The sequence below is a fragment of the Dreissena polymorpha genome, chromosome 15 (assembly GCF_020536995.1).
Source record: "Dreissena polymorpha isolate Duluth1 chromosome 15, UMN_Dpol_1.0, whole genome shotgun sequence".
Taxonomy (NCBI): Eukaryota; Metazoa; Mollusca; class Bivalvia; order Myida; family Dreissenidae; genus Dreissena; species Dreissena polymorpha.
The window spans coordinates 41,435,074-41,459,162 of NC_068369.1; the positions used below are offsets into that span (position 1 = coordinate 41,435,074).

A 24,089-nucleotide genomic window follows, 5' to 3' on the forward strand; every position below is an offset into this window, starting at 1 on the left:
TTCTACTACTACTACTACTACTACTTCTACTACTACTACTACTACTACTACTACCACCACCACCACCACCACCACAACCACCACCACTACTACTACTACTACTACTACTTGGTACACCAGAACTTGTTGTCCATGGAGACGATAAGGAGAACTCCCAGAGTATTGATCGAACCCACGCCCAGCGGACATCATTCTCTACACCATAGCGACCATGAATTAATATTTGACGCCATGTACAACATAATTCACCTTATTACAAAAAACATGGAAATCACTAAGTGACTGAAAATGCTTTAAAATAAATGCAAATTTGAAATTTGAAACAAAACAACCTAAGCAATACATAATAAGAAACACTACATTATTGAAACACTGATACCATGAACAATTTAGGGTGTAACACCTTATGTACATGTACCAGACCTTTAATGTACTACCGGTACTTTGAAACTTTATGTACCACCTACATAAAATATAGGTGTTATTGTCCATTCATTCATAGCAGTCCTGATGAATTAAGGTCATTCTCTAAACATGATTAAAGTCTAAAGAAGGAAATAATTTTTATTTTTTTACAGTTTGAACATTAAGGTCATTCTCTCTTCTCTTCAAAGTATCACATTTCAATTATACAATATAATACAAACATTTTAGACTTTATAATCCTTAGTCAGGATAAGATAAGAGACAAATGAATTTTTATAATTTACTTCAATTTCAGGTAAGACTAATAAATCATTTATTAAGTACTACATGTACTTGGGCTAATAAATTAAACTAAGACACTCAGTGACACTTAGACAATCTGACAAAATATAAAATCTATGGCCAATATATAAGTCTAAAATCATAAATACTATCACACAAAATACATTTCATCAATAACACACATTCATATTAAATTAGTTATCTCTTTATATTATAAATATGGTACATAAAGTGTCAGATAATGGTACATAAAGTGTCGGTATATAAACGGACTGGTACGTAATGTGTGACATTCAACATTTTAAAAATCAGTTAACAATATATGGACTTCATTGTTTTGCATATACGCAATCAAAGCATATTTATTAAAAATTAAAACACACTGTTCATGGCTGTATCTTTTTATTTATACATGTATAAACTATTCTGGTTATTAATACATTTTTAAAATTATATATAAACAAGAGCACCACATTATGGGTGCCAAGCTAGGCTGCGGTGCAGTTTTGAATAAATGAAATTTATTAAAAGAATTTTTTAGAGGTTGGTGACCTTTGACCGAGTGACCCCAAAATGGGTGTGGTGTGTAGAAATCATCATGGTGCATATACATGTGAGGTTTCAATGTTATAGGTGGAAGCACTTTGATTTTAGAGCCGATGTAAAGGTTTTAGCACGACGCGGACATCTGACGACGAGCTATGACAATACCTAGGGTTTTCCCCGAAAACAGCCGAGCTAAAATTGAGCGCCATTAGTCCAAATTTTTGACGCTCTTAAATATTAAGCTATTTTTTATATGGGTAATATTTGGAGCAAAGAATTTAGCCCATATAAAAAGTATCTCTAAATTCTTTGCGCGTCTTATAAATAAGACTAGAGCGCCATATAAATTAAATGGAAAACATACAACTTTATGTCAAGAAAAATAAAGCTGTAAAAATCTCACCTGCTCGTCTTTGATGTTGCAATTAGCACATTCAGCATTTTCAGTATCTACTAAATAAATATATGAAAGTGCCAAATGTCCAAGATACCATGACATCCTCCTCAAAATGTTAGATCCTTTGAACTCCATTTATTTTTTCCCTGATTAATCCTCTCACACATGAGGCCTACATGTAAGATTCCTTGTAATGTTCACAGCGTTTACTTTAAATCGTTTACGTTCTCAAATTTCAGCAGGTATTTAATTATAAATATTTATTTATGATTTTGATTTATTTACTATTTCGAAGATACAGTCTTGCAACGTGTTTAGTTAGTCTAAGTTACGTGTTAGGTGATTCTTACAAACAATAGACTGACATGAAAAGTGGCTCCTTTTGAAGCACAAACTGCATCCTTGTATATATTACAGCTGGCCCGGTTTGATGGGGCCTGTTTTTGATAATAATTAATTACCATTTTTCACTTCCGTGTTTATTTTGTTTACCAACGCCATGATGGAAAAAAGTCCGTTTCCCACAATGCTTAGCGCGCATTCACACAGGTCAGTAAGACCGGTGTGACACAATGTGAAGGGCTGTACTCTCTAAACAAATCATCATATTTTCCTCGAAGGCATGTTATACACTTTAGACTGTTGTTCTGGTTTTATCCTTTGGAGATATTGATAGGGTAAGCATAAGTGTTCACTACTAAATCCCTGAAATAGGATAAAGTTGGAGATTAACGTAAAAAATGGCACTGCAAAAGGTTACAATCCACTAGAAAACGGCCGAAAAAAAGGCGCAAAAACAGTTGATTTTGATTTGGGAGGCGGAAAACAACAACGGGCGAGGCATGGTATGGTATTGCGCAAGGGGGGGGGGGGGGTTAGAGGGTTAGGGTTAGTGTTAGGGGTCGGGTTAGGGTTTGGGTTAGCCTAAACCCAACCCTAACCCTAACCCGACCCCTAACCCTAACCCTTACCCTAACCCTTTTTTGGGGTTATCACCCCTGACCATGCCTCGCCCGTTGTAGTTTTCCGCCTCCCTTAATTTGAGTCGAATTCTTTTTTGGTTTGAACATGACATATCTTTTTTATTGCTTAAATCGATTCAGCTAAGAATGCCCGTCAAGAAAAGGTATGGTAATGGGGGTCTCTATGTGCAAAATGTTGTATTTATTTTCGCTCAAAGTTGTCTCTTTAACATCGAAACATATAAGGAAACTATTTAGTATATTTTGACCTAAACATTTACTTCAGCAGCAACTTCCCTGTATCTTGCAACTATGCTTTCAGCGCCATCGGCGCTCTAGTTGTGTATGCACGTGCACTATCTATTGATAACAAATCTGACAGTGAGGTTATCTTTCATTCGGGCCTTACCGATTACAGGACCAATAGTTGGATATAAAGTAGAGATATTAAAACGGAGTCCTCAGTCAGTATAATTATTCGGAGTTTTCACTGCGTTATTCAGTAAGTATTGTTACGATTACTGTAATTGTTTATTACACATAAAATAGGTACAATGTATTTTACTGATACTTACCAGTCCTACATGTTTCGTAAAATTAGAAAAATATTTTAAAAAAAAAGTAGCATTAATGATCCTTAGTTAATAATATTGTTTATGTTTCGCAGAAAACGATCGACCATGCGTTCATTGCTACTTGCCGTGACTTTGTGCATTTTACCCTGTGTGCTGGGTCAATGTAACGGCACAAACTGTAATCTACCAAACTGCAGGTGCTTCGATGACGTGAACGCACCAGGTAAACTCCAGGTATGCGCTACAATGAAACCATAAAATATGTATTGTCTTAATTTAAAACTTGTTAGACGAACACATATATTTTATTAAGTTAGTTGAAAATTATTCATGTTTGGAATACAACTTTAAACAATTACATATAATAATCATGCCACAGAGACATCTCAAGAACTTTGATCATCATCCCTAAGTTAGGCTAAGTTTTATATTTAAGATGCGTGAAAAATTACCTAAACAATGCAGAACTGTGCATACAATACCACACAAAACAAACAATCAACACAACCCTATACTTTTTGCTGGACTTTACTTGCAATAAAATTGCTTTGTAGGCTAGTAGCATCCCCCAGATCATAATGGTCAACTTTGAGGGTACGATCACCAAGGTGAATGTGGCTTTCTACCAGCAGATCCTGCAGGAGACCAACCCCAATGGATGCCCGGTGAGGTCATAGTGCACTAAATGAGACATTGACTTAGAGATACTTTTTATTAAGGGTGAAATGTCTTGGAATATTGCTGGTATAAAGATTATCTCTTTTTATTTAAGGATAAATATGTTGAAATATGGAATATTTTCTGTATACAGTTTATAACAACAACAACAACAAACATACGACAACAACACGTTGTTCATGTTGTTGTATAAAGATCATACTTTTTTAATAAGCGTAAAGCGTGTTGGAATATTGCCTGTGTAAAGATTTTATCTTTTTATTAAGGGTAAAATGTGTTGAAATATTGCCTGTATAATGAGTATCTAAGTATTCGAACATAGTATAATTCGTTTTGATAGGTAAAAGGCACTTTCTTTATCACGGACGAAGGCACCGACTACGCTACTGTGAAGACGCTCTACGACCAAGGCAACGAGTTTGGCATCTCCTCTATTAAGGGAACGACGCCTGCGAGCTCGACCGCATGGATCAACGAGTTCAAAAGTAAGCGTCTTCGACGAGAAATACCATGTATACTTAAATTTGAGATTACAAGGGGTATTTCAACATTTAAAAGTGTCAGTTGATTTGATATTGTAATAATTGTACAAAGAAAGGTGTACACACAAATGCATATGGGACAAGTTTTTATGAAAATATATTATGTATCGAGTATTTCGAGGCTATTTATGAAATAGTTATATTAATTGTTCCATATTAGGCTTTTGGAGAAACTTTTTATTATTTTTGACATCGCCGGTTTTTGCACGTTTAACGGAAACAGATATCCTAAACCAAATAGAAGATACCAAATTTACCTTCTATATATCTGGACATGCATTACAGAGGTGCAATCTGCACTGGTACAGGTTGGGTTGAAATCTGGTGACATTCAGGGAGTAAGAGTACCCCAGCTTATCGTAGGAGGAACGGATCAGTTCATTGGTAAGAAAGTACTGGTCCTTTTATAAACGCGTTTTGATGGTTTCTCTTGCTGCTCTTTTTTTCCAATTCATGTATGGCTGTCTAACCCGGCTTTTCTACGCATGGCATGCAATCACAAGTCGTAACCATTCATCGAACCTAAACTTGTATTCTGTTGTTTTAATCATATAATGTGGAATGCCCCAACGCTATGACTTCAAAAAAATGCAGACACCATGTTAGATAGTCTATAAACGTATTATAGAATTCATCAACACATTACTTACAAGTTATCAAACTTACATCTTATTTATGATTCTTGAGAGGCTGTTACCATATGTCATTATATGTGGCAATTTCACCCCACAGGTATGGGCAGTAACGGTCTCACGTACGATTCTTCCTGTGTGAGCGCCGGCTATTCGGACGCCCCCACTATGATTTGGCCGTACACATACGACTTCGTACCAGGGGTCAAATGCGATATTGGAAATCCCCCAGATATTCCCTTCCCAGGTGACTATCAAGTTTATATAAGTATAAAAATAATGTTAATTTACTTATCTAGAAATAATGATTTTAAAACTTCTCCCGATCAATCTAGATGTACACAACTTACTTAATTTTAAAATAGCATATCACCGTGTGTTTGTTTTATTTTAAATGAAACAACCATTGGTAAAAACAATGTGCCAGCGTTGTTTGTACTTACGGACTAGTGTTTTAATTAATTGCCCAATCAAGCTTTTTTCCAGGATAGGTCCATTAGCCCGTTTTAAAACAGAGTTTGCTCCGCCTTTCTACGTGTGGAAAGTTGTTTACTCAAAGTATTTAATTAGTTGCCATTTTTAACGCGTCAATTGCCCATGTTAGCATTGCATATAGCAACGCCTGTATAGACATAAAGACTTCAGAACTGTTAAGCGCTCAAATAAAAAATAATACAAACAAACGATAGATTAATTGTTAATAATGTATGTCTTTTAAAACTCATACTTAACATTAGAAGTGTCTCTAAATTTCGCTTTCAGGTGTATGGCAAATGATCATGGCCGACCTACACGATATCAACGGGGACAAATTTCCGTGCGCCGTGCCTTCTGGTTGCCGTAACATAACCACAAAAAGGGATGCGTTTGACCTTTTCTTTACAGCGTACGTACATTATAATACCCAATTAACCAGTATACGAGAATGTATCTACATTTTGTTTACCCAATGTTGATTGTACAATTTTTTATGTAAACTCTATTAAACGAAGTTCAAACATGCAATGTCGGTCAACTCAAGTATGAACAGATCAATTTTAATAAAAACTTGTTCAAATGGCAATGTCTTATCAATACATTTGCATTTAAGAAGGTAAATAATTAATCAGTGTGTTTCAATTATAAACTGTACATTGCTACCTTGCACAAATGTATGTCTTCATTTTGTATCGCTGAATAGGGCGTTAATCACCACTCATTTTCATACCACTTTATCAACACAACACGCAATCATTTTACCACTAAGTGAACTATAATTAACGTCTCAAGTGAAAAATTAATACTCGTACAAGAACTTGCACTAAGGCAACATATAAAAACAAGGTTACGTGTTCGCATGTTTTTTTAAGATACAGTTTATCTAATACGCGACTGACTTTTGTAAAACGACAAAGAACACACACGTAACGTATGCATAAATCATAAAGATCAACCGAAATCATTTGTCTTAATTTGTCAATATTACAAAGAAATTCATATCTAACTTATATAACAAATTTCCGTCAATGTATCAAGATGCAGTTTTGTTTAAAGTTTGCAGTCTAACTTCGCTTATATTTTAATAATTATAATCACCAATTTAAAAATATATAAATTCAATATAATGTTTTCTAAAATTATATTAGATATGGTTTTTACAGTTTCCAGGCTCACTACACTGGCAAGAGGACCCCATTTAATATGGTCATTGACCCCGCGTTCGCAGCAAATACAGATTTAAGGGACGGAACCATCGAGTTTCTGCAGTATGTAAGGGCTGCTTTCGGGGTAGGTTTCATCGTGAAATCTCAATTAAATCTTTCCGTGTTTTACTTTGCTATACAGTCCGTTGTCTCGCAGCGAAGGGTAATGGTTTGTCATGATGCGATGTCTTTCAATTACTGTTAAAACTTTATTATTCCGTTTAGTGGGCAATGTTTATATAAAAAAGCGACATCGTCAGTGAAAGAAAAATAAACACCACTTTAATTTTATTTACAAAAATCGCAGGCGTTTTAATTTATTTCCTAAGACTTAATGTGATGTATATGTCTTCTTCAACTTCCCGGGTCGTATTCTATAATATTATTGATAATTATTATTGGTACTTTATCCGATTTATAAACAGATTTGTGAAATTCTCTACAGGACGATGTATGGATATTACCAATGACCAAGGCTCTACAGTGGATTAAAACGCCAGTTCCTTTGTCAGGGGTCAAGACTTTCCAACCCTGGGGCTGTAGTTAAGTCAACGAGAATTACATTTCTGAAGTGACCGACACAAACAGCAGGCGCTAAATGTTGACAATTGTCATAAATCTTGACTATAATCGAAATAAGAGACATTTCGTTCGTGTTTTCCGTTTTAAAATGTGAACATGTTATTAAAACAGAATATACTGTCATATGCTTGCATGTCAAAGGTGGTTACTTTATTACCATAATGCAACTATAAGGGTCTATATTAAAAGTAAAAGCATAAATAATAGCGTTACATAATTTTCATAATTTAATACACATGACATGTAAAGCATTCTACATGTTAATGTTAAAATACCGTGTTTATTTTGATAATGATGACATTTCACGTTATCTTTGTCGAACAAATACTTTAGTCTTCAAACAAATCATTGTTATTATTTACGAATAAATACATATTGAATTTGGATAACGGGAACAAAACATACACACGAACTTAAAAAAAGAAACAAATGTTGATGGGAATGCTGGTTTGATGTTAACCATAAAAAGAAATTGAACTAGGCTATACAATCACAAAAGATGATCAAATTGTACATCAATCGTATTTAAAATTTAAAATCCTGATTTTTTTTATATTCACGTTAGTAGGAAATGAGTACCAACGCATATGTAAAAAAACTGTTAAGTTTAGAGGGCAAACAACTTTCATGAGATACTTTGGGTTTTCCACTAAGCATTTGAATGCATTCCTTTTAACACAATCTGCGATAGCATGTCGATCAAAACAGTTCAGCTCTGAATTAAACAAACGTTTTGCAGAAGAAATACATACACACGGAATCTTGAAATGAAAGCACAAGTGAAGGATGCTGACAGCTAGATTAAATTAAGTTTTTACAGGCAAGAATCAGTCTTTAGAGTAAATTGAACTGAATTTAACAATTCTGCTGTGAACGTTAATACGTGTTTGTACCCAACTGTTTCGAATATGGCCTAAATGCTTTTTGTTAATAAGAACATCTAAGTAAGACACACTCATCAATAACATAACCATGACCTTTCTTTTGTAAAATTATATGTAGTACATATTAGATCTATCTATATGCATATGATGTTATTGCAAACTAAATGTATACGACCAGTATAACGATAGCTTCGACATCCAAATATGCTCATTGCAAAAACTAATCAATCTTATAATAAATATACATAATGTAATCGAAATGCTAGACAAACTGTAAAGTAAATTATAACGAGTCTGAAACTTAAATCAAACATGTACTAAAAAATTTGCTACTTGACCAAACTATACGTATAAAACCGGTAACACAATTTAATTCCGGTTATACGTCAAATTGTGGCAACCAGTTTACTCTAATCAATTTGCTCGGCGAGATCTACCAGCTCCTGCACCACGAAATCCAGATCGGCCGTGGTTATGGCAGGGTTGGAGAACGCGATCCGAAAAAAGTTGGGCAGCTGCCCCAGCGGCTGATACTGCAGCATCATGGAACCCTTCTCCATCATCAGAGCCTTCAGGGTAGCAGTCAGCTGTCAAGAAGACAAGCGGTCAACCAGGGGTTTGTTGTTCATGTCTATATTATATTTATATGTAACGAACATATTTGATTGCGTTTAGCCGTTCAGACAGCTGGCAAACTGGATGACCAATTGCCAAAACTTAAATTGATTGCTCTGAATGTATGTTTTCCCAATGAAATTTCTAGATTTTGAAATAAATTGACACTGATTGATAACGTGGAAACGTGCTGTTATTTGAATCTAAAATATTAATATTGGACCAACCAATAAATCGTTGATTGACTACGTGTAATATGCCAATTGTTGTATGGACCTGTCGAGCATACGGGTTGCGTATCATATTAATCTATTTATGACGGGATTTATATGGACGAATAAAGATGCACGCATATCGTCGTTGACGACACGGTGTAAGATACATACGTCTAGTTATATCGAATAACGAAGTACAACGTTTAAACTATATGCAAATACGCAAAACTTTTTACACGTGTAAAATCAATGTCAACAAATCTCAAAAACTATTTTAAATGCATTTACTTAATCTCAACTAGTTAACTAACCATAAGCGCTATGTCATAAAAACAAATGGTGTTTTCCAAAGTTTCATTTTTAGCATAGGTGCTTGCACCTATGCTTATGGTATATACCACATTTCAAAAATCCACATACATCGGTTGTCGATTATGAAGCCTTACCTGATCAAAAATCAGACGAAATATCTATTTAATTTAGCATATGGTAATTCTTACAATTTTTTTGGGGGAAACGTTTTTCTAACGTTTTCTTCCAAGAATATTGCTGACACCGTTTTTAGTGAATTTCTCTAAGACCGTTTTATGTCAAAAAATCTTCTTATAACCTAAAACAAATTTCGTTCGTAAAACAATTCTGTTCTTGTTGATAGTGACCTCACACCTAATTTATATGGGATCCCAATTTCTATTTCCTTCGTTTACTGTTCTGTGAGAGGTCAAATGTTTACATAACTGAATTAATAAGGCCCTGGTTAAAGTATATGTAACATTTCATCGGTTAATTATAAATAGAAATTAAAACATATTCTCAGCAGGAAGTGGGGCATAAAGCACTTTTATTCTTTGAAAATGTGTAAAAAATGGCGGAGTACGATGAATGTTTTCTGATTTATGACATGGATTCTGACGTGCCTTTCTATGGATTTGATGAAGTAGAGTTTAAAAGTAATAGAGATGTGTTAATTGAAGTTAAAATGATTTACTTTGAGCCAGAAATTTACGTTACGAGTAGAGTTAACGGTTTAAATGTGGCATCGGATTTAATGGATTCGCGCGAATTCTGGACGAGTGCTGTGTCTGTAAAATATTAAATGGAAAGCTGTAAATGTATCAAGTCGGAAAAGAAAACGGATGGTTGCATAATGGTATTCGTGAAATAATGTAATTCTACGTATTTATTTTCATAGTTATGTCATTTTGTAACCATTCACATTCGTCACTATTTGGAATTCCCGTTTCTAAAAATAGAGCATTTTGTTAACAAGGGGGGCGACTCGTGATGTCAGCAATCGTTAAGGCTACAATATTCTAAATAATCGAGTCATGAAGGGCTGTACTTTCTAAACAAAGCATCATATTTTCCTCGAAGGCATGTTATACACTTTGTTCTGGTTTTATCGTTTGGAGATATTGATAGGGTAAGCATAGGTGTTCACTACTTAATCCCTGAAATAGGATAAAGTTGGAGATTAAAGTAAAAAATGGCACTGCAAAAGGTTACAATCCACTAGAAAACGGCCGAAAAAGGCGCAAAAACAGTCGATTTTGATTTGAGTCGAATTTGTTTTTGGTTTGAACATGACAAATCTTTTTTATTGCTTAAATCGATTCAGCTAAAAATGCCCGTCAAGAAAAGGTATGGTTATGGGGGTCTCTATGTGCAAAATGTTGTATTTATTTTCGCTCAAAGTTGTCGCTTTTACATCGAAACATATAAGGAAACTATTTAGTATATTTTGACCTAAACATTTACTTCAGCAGCAACTTCCCTGTATCTTGCAACTATGCTTTCAGCGCCATCGGCGCTCTCGTTATTTTATGGTAGCTTGTTACAATCGTGCAATACGGCCTTGATGTTAAGTTCGCTCGGTTAGTAGACTATTATTTCATGTATACATTTGTCGAAAAAACATTTACCTTGTGTAGATGGAAACATCTGTCCTGATTACTTTTGATGGCTCTTATTTTTTCCGGAATATACCAGAAGCAAACCGTCGGCCCTTCGATCTAATAAAAGAATGTTATGGACAGAGTATCAGGAATTTCTAATATAAACCGTCTAATTTGTGTGTTCCTGGATGAAACAACTCCCGTTTTTTTTACAACAAAAACAATACCATCAAAACTGTGTTTCACTCATATTAAACAAAGTGGAAAGAAAAATAAACGTATATAGGTGGTATTTACAGCAAAAGAATAGTATAAATGGTGTTCAGGTATATATTTACCGCGCAAGTTTGGTACTTCCTTTATAAATTAAATTAGTATTATTGAAAAAAATATAGAACCCTTAAATATGTATACTTTAAAAATGCGTGGTAAGATGAGTATTCATGAACATTTCTTGCAATAAAAGATATCGCCCCCCCCCCCTTTACGGACAATTTGTGTGATTATTCCGACCATCTTAGGAATCTAGGAAAGTCTTAAACAATTTAACTGGAGGAAGATAATTCAAAACGACACGTGGGGATACGGTGTTCAAGGTTTGTCAAATCCATTTTTTGCGGGAAAATAAGTTTTTTTTCCCTATGAACCACTGTATACGAATCATCTTTTTTTATCACAGTTAACAAACAACACGTGTTTTAGTTAGAGTTACATGTTTTGGCTTGTGTAATAGAGTTTGTCTCTTGCTGAGTGCAATATATCAGTGGAGTTTTTCGTGGTGTATCATATAGAGGAAGCTGACTGTAATAGTTAGAATACCACCCAAGCAAAGAACCTACCTCATCAATCACTAGTTCAAAATCATCACGACGTCTCAACTTGTCAAGTAGGTACCTTTGAGCAAGAAATAGTTCAAAATAATTCAGTACATAACACTCATTGATAGTGTACCGCATGCATATAAAAACAACACAAAAATGAAAATCTCGAATTACGAAAAAAAAACTTATTATGCACAATATCGTTTCAGTCACGAGCATGCCATCAAGAAAAGCAACGATTGTTCCTCACATAGATTTAAGTTTGATCTCATTGTAAATTCATTTTAATCATAGTGCTTTCTGTTTTGAAACATTGTTAAATACATGAATCTATTAAAACATATACAAAGGCAAGTTTACATACCTGGCCTTTTCAAAATTTCTTTCAATTTGATCCCTGAATCCACCGTCTCCCTTAAAAAAGAAAATACATCAATGTTCATGAAACTATATAATTATACATTTAATTATGTGTCTGTTTGTATTTTCAAGACATATTTTGAACATTGAAAAAATAAAGTATAAAAAGATCAACATGAATATAATTATTACAATGTATATGAATTTGTTAATGAAGCACTCAATAAGCAATTTACTTGAACAGCTATTTCGTTGAATCAAAGTATACAATATCGTAAACAATAAGGTGTGTAAAGATAAATGGACACAATTGTTGAAAGACATGACTTAGAATATTGGTAAATTTGTTTACTTTCGACCTCCACATCAGCCACAATTTGAAGACGTCGTTATGGCGACCGCACTGGATCGCCTTGTCTCCTGTGTCGTACGAGGTGTCGTACATCTTGTCTTTCTGGTACAAATAGTCCGCTCCTAGTTCGTTCACGGACTCGAGCTCTCCCTGTCGGGGCATGGGAACCATTATTAAAAACTAATTAGTAAACAAATTTCAATTAGACGGATAACATTTTAAATTAAAAAAAATTCACTGATGACACCATAAGCATAAGTAAATAAGCGACATATTTTTGAAACTAATACAGCTTTTTTGAAAATTGTTTCTACGTATATTATGGGGTTGTTTCTCCATTTAGTTAGAAGGCAACGAAACTGGTTATCCACTGGTGATTCATAATACCTGTTTCTTGATAAATATGGCAGAGCACTGTAGAGGGACACCCATCATCTTATGGGGATTCCATGTCATAGAATCCGCTCTGAAAACATATTGCAATCGAATGAAACTTTACTGCACATTTGTTGATGTATATATTTTATATGCTCAAGCACGCGTCTGAATATTGGAAATAAGAACAAAAAAAGCACACCATAGCATGTTCGAATGTTTCAAATTTGACCGACATACACCATGAAATCACAATTTGAAAGTTCGTATTTCTGATCATTTATATGTGAAATCTTGTGAACTTAGGTCAATGAATGTCACATTTTGGGATCTCTGCCTAATCAGACCATTATCAATCCTTTAATCAGATATCCGTCAATAAAAAAAGAATATTTACATTTTAGGCATAGCATATGTATTTATCGTCGAAGATAAACTTTGCGGAAGAGGTCCACGACGAAAAAGATGAAAATAAAATACCTATGAACGCCGTCAAGTAGATAGCGGTATTTTTCAGTGAACAAAACGCTCCCACCCCACGCACCCTGTAATTATTATAAAGACATTAAAAACAAAGCAGTTCCATAATCGTTCACCGTGACATTGTACAGCTAGATTGGAGAATAGTCAAAACTATTTGCCAAAGATTAAGGGAAGAATGTATGCTTTTTATGATGCCGATTTAACAGTTCAGGCTAACATTTCGACACAAAGGTGTTGTCTCAACCATAAACACCCCTGTAATATTATAAACATATTATTTTAATTTATTTATTGATATAAATATGTTCCAACAGGTCTATTGTTTATTTAGGATGTTCTACTATTTACCAATGCCATAACGATAACACCAAATAATTGGAAAGTTCTATCACTTATTGAAAAGTTGCAGCTCTTCAAATTTAACAAGCATCCGTGGAATTTACATCAATGTGCATCCAGACGCCGTATTTCTCACAGACATCTGCAATAGCGTTCACCGGGTCATAGGCCCCCAATACCGTGGTGCCACAAGTAGCATTCACAAGAAGGGGTCTGACACCTGCGGCCATAGCCCTCTGGATTGCTTCTTCGAGCTTTGCAACATCCATCCGACCCCTTAAATTGTTGAGAAGGTTTTTTATTCGTGCAATGAGCGGTATCTGTATAGGGCGTATTTCAAAACATATTTCATGTGTAGAGTCACATTAACATATTTGGGAAATCTCATTGGAACGATCCCTTTTAGGATACAGATGAATGATAATTTATACCAGTGCGACCGTTAATGTATTGACGTTTAAACACATTAACAACATACTTTAAATTAAATATTGGGATGCCAATATTAACTCAAAGTAATGAAAGCTTTAACACTATGCTTTAAGAACACAATATAGGTGTAAATATATATTATCAATCTAATTCAGATCCTTTCGAAACCATAAAAAGTATCATTGTTTTTTTGCGCTTCCACATGTCAGAAAAAGAAACGCGGACTGATTAGAATTGAGCACATCAAGCAAGTACCTGGAATCAGTGTCGATGCTGTAGACATTGTTGAGACCGATGCCCAAAAGAACAGCAGCCTTCTTGATGGAGAAGTGGCTCTATATAATACATAAAACCTATGACAAGTCTAAGATAGTACGCTGACACGGAAAATATGCCCACACATCTGTGGAATTTAGATCTCAAGTTTGTAGTAGCAAAACTAAATCAAAGCGCTGAAGGCACTGAAGTTGTTCGCTGTTGCATAGTGAGTAACAGTCCTTAGCGTAGCTAAGCTAGCTAAGCACAAACTGATTTGCAAAACATGCTCTGTAAATTTAGTCGGCCGCGAACGCGACCAACTAAAAACAAGCCAATGACTTAACATATTAATATACCTTACTGGTTGATAAAATATACTTTTCAAAGCGGACTTTTATCAATGATTTAATTAAATTCAATATACAAAATACGGTATTTGGACTGAAGTAAAGACTATAAGTTTGTTCACTGCGAACAATAAAATATATTTTTGAAAGCAGATGTTAAAGTAGATAAAATTAAATGCAATATACAAAAGACGGTACTTGGACTGAAGTAAAGACAGCGAGTTTGTTCGCGGCGTACATTCCGTCGTGTTTCACGTCCGGGCAGACCAAGTGACGAGCAGTCAGAACCGCGTACAGGTTTGACATTGCTCCACCTACAGGATAATGAGGTACACTGCATTGTGAAACCAAATAATTTTTTTTTTATTATTTGGTCGTCTATTCAACAATAACTTCCGTTTTTTTTTTATTCCTTCATCGCAAGGTTCAATGCAAAAATTAAGTCTTCACCTGGTGCAAATATGGCATCACCATCTGACCAACCAATCAGTTGCTTCATTCGCTGCAGAACAGTTTCTTCCATCAGAGTGAAAACCGGTGCGATCTCGTACGTAAACCTGAAAGTATACGGAATATACAGCTTAAAATGAGATAATACGTATAAAAAAGGTTTATGTATTTAAAATCCCAATATAGTTAACGTCTTGGAACACAAAATAATGTGTTGTGTTGTAAAATATCAACATCCAGAAATCATCGCCTTGTTGAACAACCTGATCACTAAAAATCGACTCCCGACTATATTTAGCGCAAGTAATATTCTAAACATAACTAAGCATAATTTATAAACAGGAAATTATAATATTTACATGTTAGTGTTTGCAGCAGCTGTTACCCATTCACCCGCGAGTCCTATAATGTCAATACCCGTGGAAAGCTGGTTCAAAAATCGAGGATGCGCTGCAAGAACAGAAGCAAAAAAAACACAAAAGAAATTAAAACCTAGCATACATACAAATCAAATAGATTAAAGACTATATTACTCCATCAGTGAGATTTGGCATTTTGTTGTCAAAAACGGTCTATTTGTACGGTTGGCAAGTCTGTGCAAAATTTCTTCTTCTTGGAAAGTTTAATGCATCGATCTTAACATTAATGGTCATACAATCGCTGTCTATGAATCTATTGCATTATTTGAATTAATTTTACAACCGAGATACAGGGCCGATTGCGTTCCTTGACGAATGTTTTTATTGTCCGAAACCTTTCCCATAAATAATATTAATTTTGTTGTCACACATGATCCTTTGTAACAGTATTTCGGAAACTCTTTTCACACCTTCAGTAATAGTTCCAGTTCGTGCAACCAATATCCCTCTTATACGGATCTTCAGAAACCGCTTTGCAACATGTCCATGTCGACAGACTAATGATCAAATATGTTTTGATTACTTTCAAAGAGTCGCCTGGCAGACCCAAAACAACAGTTTGAGGTCATGTGACCAACGTCTTACCTGTTTTGACACAGTATTTTAGAGTCTCCTTGCAATCGCTTAGCAACTGTTCGAGGTCACGTGGTTGGTCGTCTACGTACAAGCAATGATCCATCATCTCCCGTAACTGGTGTGGGTGGTGAAAGTCCTAATTAAAAATGGTAAACTTATACTTTTTTCTCGACTTCTAGTATCCACCAAGAAATGTTTTAAACAAATAAATAAATGAATAAATAAACAATAATGATAATATGCAACATGATGTCATGATGATATACGCTATTAAATTTTTAGTTTTATTTGCTTATTAAAAAATATAAGCATTAATACGTCTTTATGTTGTTTTATAAGCATCCATGTGTGTCGTTAGTTTATATTCAAACCTTAGTATATGAACAAAACGTGTATTTTTATACATCAATGTTCTGTAAAGAGAACGAGTAAACAAATTCGCATTAAAACCATAACCAAATACAATTCATCAAATAAAATCAAAAGAAATAATAACATGTTTCATCTCAACGTACCAAAACTTTACTGGTGACATCTCTCTCAGACTTCAGATACTTAGCAATGATTTTTGTAACCTCGGACAGAAAGGAGACGAGACGCTCAAACCCAGCTTTGTTGTTGAACTCTGAAAGGTCTTCAAACCAAGTCAGAACCAAACGGTTATAACATAATTAAAGCATTTTTGATATTAAATTAGGTATAGGGCAGATTGTACGTAGAGTTGGAAGAAAATAATTAGTGAAACAGCTGTTCACATTGTTGTCCTTTGGACAAATGTAGCAAACGCGCGGTATCTATAGCTAAGTTTCAGTTAAAAGGATGACCTCAATTGCGTTGAAAAAAAAAATCTCGTTAATGTTTAACATCATTTGTATAAATGGATGGACTTGTTTTCAACGAAAGAATCAACCACTTTATTTAGTTCATTCCAAATATATGGGCTATATGTGAATAAACTTGTGTGTAATTAACCTATATATTTAATATTTAAAACGAAGATTATATGTAAAAAAGATTTCAAAAGATTCACATGTTATCAAATTGATTTCGTTTCGTTCTATTCACAATGTATGTTCTTACCTTCAGCGAAAACCTTCTCGAACTCGGACCAGTCAAATGAAAGGCTTTTCTTTCTGTCCAGAGCAAAGTCCGTTTGTCGAATTGACTTCACGTGCCTCTCTATGACGATAAAACGACATGTTATTATTATTCGAGCAATAATATACAACGCCGACCATATCGATATTTTGAAAAAAAAATTGAACAGATAGATTTTCGAAATGTCATACTACTTCAAATATTTCGCGGGTATTTCAATGTTTGTAAATGGTTGTAATTGAGATGCACCGTATACCATAACATGCAATACTATTAAGTCACAGTTTTAAATAATTATACTCAAAATTTATATCTTCATCAATTTATTCATCCATAAGTTCATTTATGAATTACGCGGAAGAAAACTGTATATGTAATTACATTCTTAAAAACGAAAACATAAACCCTACTTCATTATTGTGTCGATTGATACTTCCTTATTATTTTAAACAATAGTAGTCTTAATTAAAAAACAACATCAACAGTACATTTATTTGAAGCGAACACACGTAATAATTACTCGATTTTTCAGGTTTAAGAGGAGTTAAAATATCTTCACAAATCTTCTCCTTTTCTTCAATTACACTATTATCGAATTCCTTGTTTGACAGTGCCTCCATCGTTGCAAATCAAAACAAAAAGTTCTAATTGAAATGTGTTAATATGTATGAAGAACAATAAATATGATGCGTCCACCGCAAAGGTTTCAAGAAATATGTTACCGCCCGCATTTCCTACATCGTCCTTTTAAGACAACGAACAAAATTATGTATGACGTAAAAATAATAAGTCTCTCTGGCTTATTGTCTTAATTAAAGAATGCTAAATAAATACCAAACACTTACAGAGTCTGCTTAAAATTGCGAATAACTTGAAATTAATTGGAAGGCCTGTCAAACGTTTGGCAAACAATCGCAAAGTGGTGCGCGGAATTAAAACCGGACCCGTTCTAATTGCTGCCTGCCTGAATAAATAACCGAGGAATTTAATCAAGCCGCAACGTCTACAAGTTATTAAAGACTTCGTAGATGATTTACCAGAAAAATTGTTCAAGTTTGCTAATCATGCGTGTGAGTAAACAGAGACAAACACGTAGTTTTTGGCATAAGTAATGAAAAACATTTTATGGGCTTTGCAAGAGAAAAAGAAGTACACCAAAAACGCTTAACAGCATACGAAATTTACATTAAGTAACAGTCCGAATTTGATTGTATATTGAACTGTACAAATAATGTGTAGGCGAAATATTTTCAAACTGTCGTGGCCTACGCTTGAGACCATTTAGACACGCTTTCAATAAAGAAAACAATATAACTCCAGATTATCAATCAAGTATTTTTTCTACTACAAGGGGAGGGGCTAAACTATTTAACAGCGGACATATGGACATTCAGTTTATTCAGACTTATACACAAGTGCATCGTCTTGATACTACAATATAATCATTTTCTGTCACGTAACTAGGTATAACAACATAACATTACATGACATAAAACATAACGATACATAGACATTTGAGAATACCAATGCTAATACACTTTCAAAGCGTCAATTACATGTATTAAAGAGTGCTATTTGGAATCAAATTTATATAACATATGCTTCTTTGATATATATACATTTATTATAAATTTATGATTTGTCTCATGAAACAAATAACAGTTACATTTATAAACAAATCGGTTTATACAAAATATACGGCGTTTTTTTTTTAATCAGTGTAATAGCGGCATATACATATAAAATAGTATTGATCTTCTAAATCTAAGTCATTAAAACATAAAGACAGACATACACATATTTTTATTCAGACGTATACAACAGCCTGTCTCACGTCTGTCTGTCTGCTATATCCAAGTCATTACTACATAAACATTTCGTGGTATGTTTTTGGGCGTATTTGCCAGTTTGGAATCTCAACAGATTTGTACAGACTCATAACCTTACAAAAAATAATCGCAGAATCTAGGAAGTAATCTAAATATTCTTCATATTCCAAATATTTTAAAAACTGTATACGATTCTAATATAGTACTATTATTCATTTTACCGCACCACTCTTGTTTAAAATTGTAAAGAAGCTTACTTTTGAACTCGCTAATAAATTTATTAAATTGTACAACGTTTAGAATTTTAAAATACCAAATCGTTAAGTATTTAACATGGTCTTGACATTTGAGACCCAGTTAGTATAACCTTTGTTACAGTCGCTCATGGCTTGTTTGTTGACAACTTGCATAATGATATTCTCCTTGTTCAGAACTTTAAATCAATATTTTTGTAACGTAACGAACATTGGGGGCATTATTGAATTAATATAATAATCGAAATTTGTATCAACGCAATAAACTAAATTTCATACAATCTTCAATAGGCAGCCACGCCTAGATCAACATTTGAATGCATCGGTTATCAAACTTCAATAAGTTTCGGACGCTTCGGGGTTTTATCTTACTTGATGAACCCTTGTATATTTACGTATCATAAAAATCTTCAACTCATCGGTCAATTCCGTCTGTTTTCGTTATGTGTCCGTTGCATACGTCATATTTACGTTGCAATTGTTAGACACGTGACTTTGCACACGGCCCATCAGAACATGCATAAGTTACACTCGACGGTTTCGTTACTTATATCTATATTATAGCTAAGAGGTCAAAATTTCTTGCTGTTGCGGGCGGGGCCCGTTGGGGATCTTCGCTTTTATCTTGAATTTTACAAACATTTGAAAACGTAGTGTTGAGTTTAATAAGCAGAAATAAAGCGCACAAACACTGAAATTGACTTTGCGTACGTTTATCGTGTATCAAAGACTACGTTATTTAAAAAAAAATACAAACCTGTTTACATACAATAAATACATATGTATGTACATAAATCTCCATTAACAGCATCATTATATGTATTTATTTTCACCTGTAGCAATCGTTTGCAATTTTAAAATTATGCGTTCGGTATTATCTGAATTCATGAAACCCATAAAATCTCATACTTCTGAAGTATAATTTTATATAGAACCTACAAATGAGTCAAAGAACTTGCAAAATATTTAGGTTTTATGTCAATATATTGCATTCAAACAATTATATATTTATGTTCTTAAGGGCTTTACGAACAAAATGTTCCGGTGTTAGTTTAAATCTTCCAGAATAATGTGACACTGTGTTTAATAGTTAAAGGTGTCCACAACTTCAATATCATTACCATGGATTACCCATTGTTTCGTTTTCTTTAATTTCACCCCTTTTCCGAAATACAATCGATCGGGTAGTTCCGGATCACTAGCGTAAATAATGGTGTTAATATTTTTTTAAAGAAAGCAATTGCTTTCAAACTACTTAGAATGTTGAGGCAAACTATTCAATCTTTCATGCCATATTAATGTATTTATACTTACCAACACATTTCTGATGCCAATTTGAACTTATTCACTTGCATAAAATCGGCTAGTTCTGAATCGAGTGCGGTAATTTCGGATCACTTGGACTATTTAGAAGATGTAGGTCAGGGAGCATCTCATAACTTATTTTTACTATCAAAACAAATGGTGCATGTATTAAATAAACATCAGATAGGTTCGTTTGTTTCAGTTTAACAACTGTCTGACAATTTATAAACATTATAGGGTGTGTGTCTGTACACAAGACCAATACATTTGTTGGACATTATTTATGTTTTGATTTGAAATGGATTCCTAAGTATTCTAGGTTATATTAAACAAACACAAATACTATATAAAAGCAATTTATTGATAAAGTCAAGATACCTTCTTGGTGAAATAACAAAGTATGATAACTATCAACAACAATCAAATCACAATAATGTTAAAAATGTATGAAATTATGACATATATGTTTATGACTAGAACATTTTATGGATGACTTCCGGTCACGTGACTTAGATGGCGTAGCAGAAAAATCAGAGACACTTTTTCTCAATTTTAAATAAGTTTATGGCATTTCAGTGACTGATAAAGGTGGTAAGAATATAAAATATTGTCCTGGAAACATTATTGACTGATCCATTGGTCCCAATTCATCACGTTATGGCAGATATTGAACCCGATACAGGGAATAGGAGGAAGTTAGGTCGTGTGCAAAAAATCCAAGAGTGCAGCCCCCATGCCGAAAACGTAAAATTGGGAGAAAATGCTAGAAAAACAAGAGCTAGCCCGACGAGTAGTACACAAATAGTGGAAACCCGACAAATAGTTCACACACAGTGAAAACCATTAGTAGTAGTAGTTCATAAAGAGTGAAAACCCCTCATGTTGATCAATCTGAATACAGGAATAAAGACAAAAGTATGTCTAAAGCCCCATCCAGCGAGGAAACATGGAAATGTGATCAATTTAAAAATTATTCTCTGAAGAATCTGATAAACTTGTTTATGTGAATATTGCTTGACACATAGGTGCCTTAAATGTTTGAATATGATAACCGCTGTTTATAAAGCTATAAATGGAAGAGCAGACCTGCCCTGGTTCTGTCATCTCTGTGTACAGAAATCCTTGAATGTAATTCGAGAAACTAAATCTATTGAGGATCGCTGCTCGGAATTTTTGTTGGAATTTGATCAGTAGATGAATAGTCGCATGCACAAACTAGAAAACGACATGGCAGACATGAAACATGGGATAGATGTTATGAAGGAGGACATAATTAAGGAGGTCAAAGGGTCTCACGCAGCTGAAAATAAGGTAAGTGATATAAATTCAATGAAAAATGAAATCATTTAAGAAGTCTGTCAGTCTGTCCAATCCGAAAATGAAGGTAAGGGGAACGATTCTGAGAAATTGTAAATAATAGAAGATAGAATCAACAGGAGAAATAACATAATGTTTCAAAATATTGAAGAATACAAAGGAAATCTGAAGGGCGATCGCATTAAGCATGACATCAAGGAGATAAAAGCAGTTGGCAATGAAATTATAATAAATCTTCAGGATGAAGATATTTTGAATGTGCGAAGAATTGGGACAAAAGGAAAGATAAAATTGTAAACGGTAAAGAAATTGTGACTACAAGACCAGTCTCAGCAACATTCAGTGAAACGGCAAAAGCCAAAATGATAAGAAGTGCTTACAAATTGCAGTACTCAGAATCAGAAACAATGAGGAAAATTGGTTTACAGCACGAGATGAACAAGAACGACAGACTAACAGAATGGGAATTAAGAAAAGAAGCGAAACAACGCCAAGATAAATCACCTAATGAAAATTTTCGGTTCCTAGTACGGGGACCCATAGGTAACAGAAAGATAATACAAGTGAAAATGCAAAAGACTGTCGCGGAAGATCCCGGTCTGGAGGCGGCATAAAAAATAATCCGAATGAAAAGAACTGTTTTGTAAATAATGATGTAAATAAGTTCAATGTTCTTGTTTCAAATGTAGATACGTTTACTCAAGATAAAATTTCAGAGATAAAAATACGTATTGAAGAAACGGACACAAAAACAATGTTGATAACCTTGCAAGAAGTAAAACCAAAAAGTTTCAGATTTGAGAGGAGTTTATCAGAATACAATTTGGAAGGATATGAACTGATAGGCATTAATATAGAAAAGAATGAACCTGGTAGAGGAATACTGACTTATATTAGCAATTAACTAAAATAACACCATTGTCACTTGATATAAATTTTCCGGAGTACCAGTGTGTGGAAATCTCAATAAATAAATATTGATAAACTATTATTTACTTCCATATATAGAAGCCCAAGCTCCAGTGATATAAATAATACTAAATTAAACGAACTGCTAAAGTTGTTATCTGAAAGACATTGTTCTCATTATTTAATGGTCGGTGACTCAAATGGAGGGCCGGGAGAAGAACAATATGAATTTGTCGAAACTTTAAAGGACTGTTTCTGGTTTCAACATGTGTTTGAACCAACTAGAGGCAAGGGAACTATCAGCCCGTCACTGTTTGATCTTGTATTGACAAACGAAGAAGGAATGTTATCGGATATGCAAGTAGGACGCCGCTTGGCAAGAATGACCATTCAGTAATAATTTTTGACTTTAATGTGTACGTGGAAAATGATCATGAAAAAACTAGATACAAATACGATAAGGGAGATTATGAAAGAATGAGAGACTTATTAAATATCACCTGGGATAATATGTTAGAATCAAAAGATATTGAAACACAGTGGAATATAATAAAAACTAAAATACATGCAGCAATGGTAATATGTGTACCAAAGGCAGTAATAAAAGGCAATAGAAAAAGAAGGAAGAAATGGGCATTTACAGTTACAGTAAAATTGAAAAGTGATTTCAAGAGAAAAGAACGGTTATGGCATAAATATAAACAATCAGGAAAGAACAAGGATAAAGAAGAATATAATCGCACACGCAATAAAGTACGGTACTTAACTAGAAAAGCAGTGAAATTATACGAAAAGGACATTGTTACGGGTATTCAGTCTAATTCGAAGAAATTGTGGTCATATGCTCAGTCGAAATCTAAGACTAAATCATCAATTTCAGATTTATATACTGATAAAGGTAAATTAAAAGTATCAGATGGTGATCGTGAAAAGGCAGATATACTAGCGGATTTTTTTTTTACTTCTGTATTTACGATGGACAGAGATCAAAAATTACCATCTCTGTATTATAAAGTAATTGAAAATAAAGATTATGCAAACAGTACAGAAATAACTCCAAAAATTGTGAAAAAACAGTTGGAAAAACTCAAAATAGACAAGTCATCTGGGCCTTATAACATTAGAGTATTTAACATAAGAGTATTTAAAGACTGTTACTCTTAACATAAGAGTATTTAAAGACTGTTACCGTTCTAAGTAAACCGCTTTCAATGATATTTAACAAATCTCTGTCTGAAGCTAAACTTCCAGC

At 34.0% G+C, this 24,089-nt stretch overlaps 2 protein-coding genes across 2 annotated transcripts; one reads left to right on the plus strand and one right to left on the minus strand.

Annotated features, from left to right (window-relative positions):
- Nucleotides 1–2,200: 2,200 nt before the first annotated feature.
- On the plus strand, nt 2,201–7,427 carry LOC127859336 (chitin deacetylase 7-like). The gene is made up of 9 exons (XM_052396681.1): nt 2,201–2,328; nt 3,281–3,422; nt 3,743–3,853; nt 4,207–4,351; nt 4,694–4,792; nt 5,141–5,287; nt 5,803–5,926; nt 6,681–6,807; nt 7,168–7,427. Exons 2-9 carry the CDS (start codon nt 3,294–3,296, stop codon nt 7,267–7,269), a joined length of 984 nt encoding a protein of 327 aa, XP_052252641.1. The 5' UTR covers nt 2,201–2,328; nt 3,281–3,293; the 3' UTR covers nt 7,270–7,427.
- Nucleotides 7,428–7,518: 91 nt separating this feature from the next.
- On the minus strand, nt 7,519–17,843 carry LOC127859709 (glutamate decarboxylase 1-like). The gene is made up of 16 exons (XM_052397217.1): nt 17,744–17,843; nt 17,206–17,304; nt 16,641–16,759; nt 16,135–16,261; nt 15,490–15,580; nt 15,131–15,237; nt 14,879–14,994; nt 14,331–14,410; nt 13,748–13,919; nt 13,302–13,366; nt 12,834–12,912; nt 12,447–12,596; nt 12,099–12,148; nt 11,753–11,807; nt 10,941–11,030; nt 7,519–8,775 (listed from the first exon to the last, which is right to left on the minus strand). The coding sequence occupies exons 1-16, from the start codon at nt 17,841–17,843 to the stop codon at nt 8,599–8,601; spliced, it is 1,677 nt and encodes a 558-aa protein (XP_052253177.1). The 3' UTR covers nt 7,519–8,598.
- Nucleotides 17,844–24,089: the final 6,246 nt, after the last annotated feature.

What these genes read in the sequence shown, in the direction of transcription:
- LOC127859709 (XM_052397217.1), bottom strand. Translation starts at nt 17,843, where the DNA reads ATGGAGGCACTGTCAAACAAGGAATTCGATAATAGTGTAATTGAAGAA. An exon ending in CTGTCTTTACTTCAGTCCAA is followed by an intron (nt 14,411 to 14,878) that starts GTACCGTCTTTT and finishes TGTATTATATAG; the next exon opens with AGCCACTTCTCCATCAAGAA. An exon ending in GCGTCTGGATGCACATTGAT is followed by an intron (nt 13,367 to 13,747) that starts GTAAATTCCACG and finishes TAATAATTACAG; the next exon opens with GGTGCGTGGGGTGGGAGCGT.
- LOC127859336 (XM_052396681.1), top strand. Translation starts at nt 3,294, where the DNA reads ATGCGTTCATTGCTACTTGCCGTGACTTTGTGCATTTTACCCTGTGTG. An exon ending in TTTGACCTTTTCTTTACAGC is followed by an intron (nt 5,927 to 6,680) that starts GTACGTACATTA and finishes TGGTTTTTACAG; the next exon opens with TTTCCAGGCTCACTACACTG. An exon ending in ATGTAAGGGCTGCTTTCGGG is followed by an intron (nt 6,808 to 7,167) that starts GTAGGTTTCATC and finishes AATTCTCTACAG; the next exon opens with GACGATGTATGGATATTACC.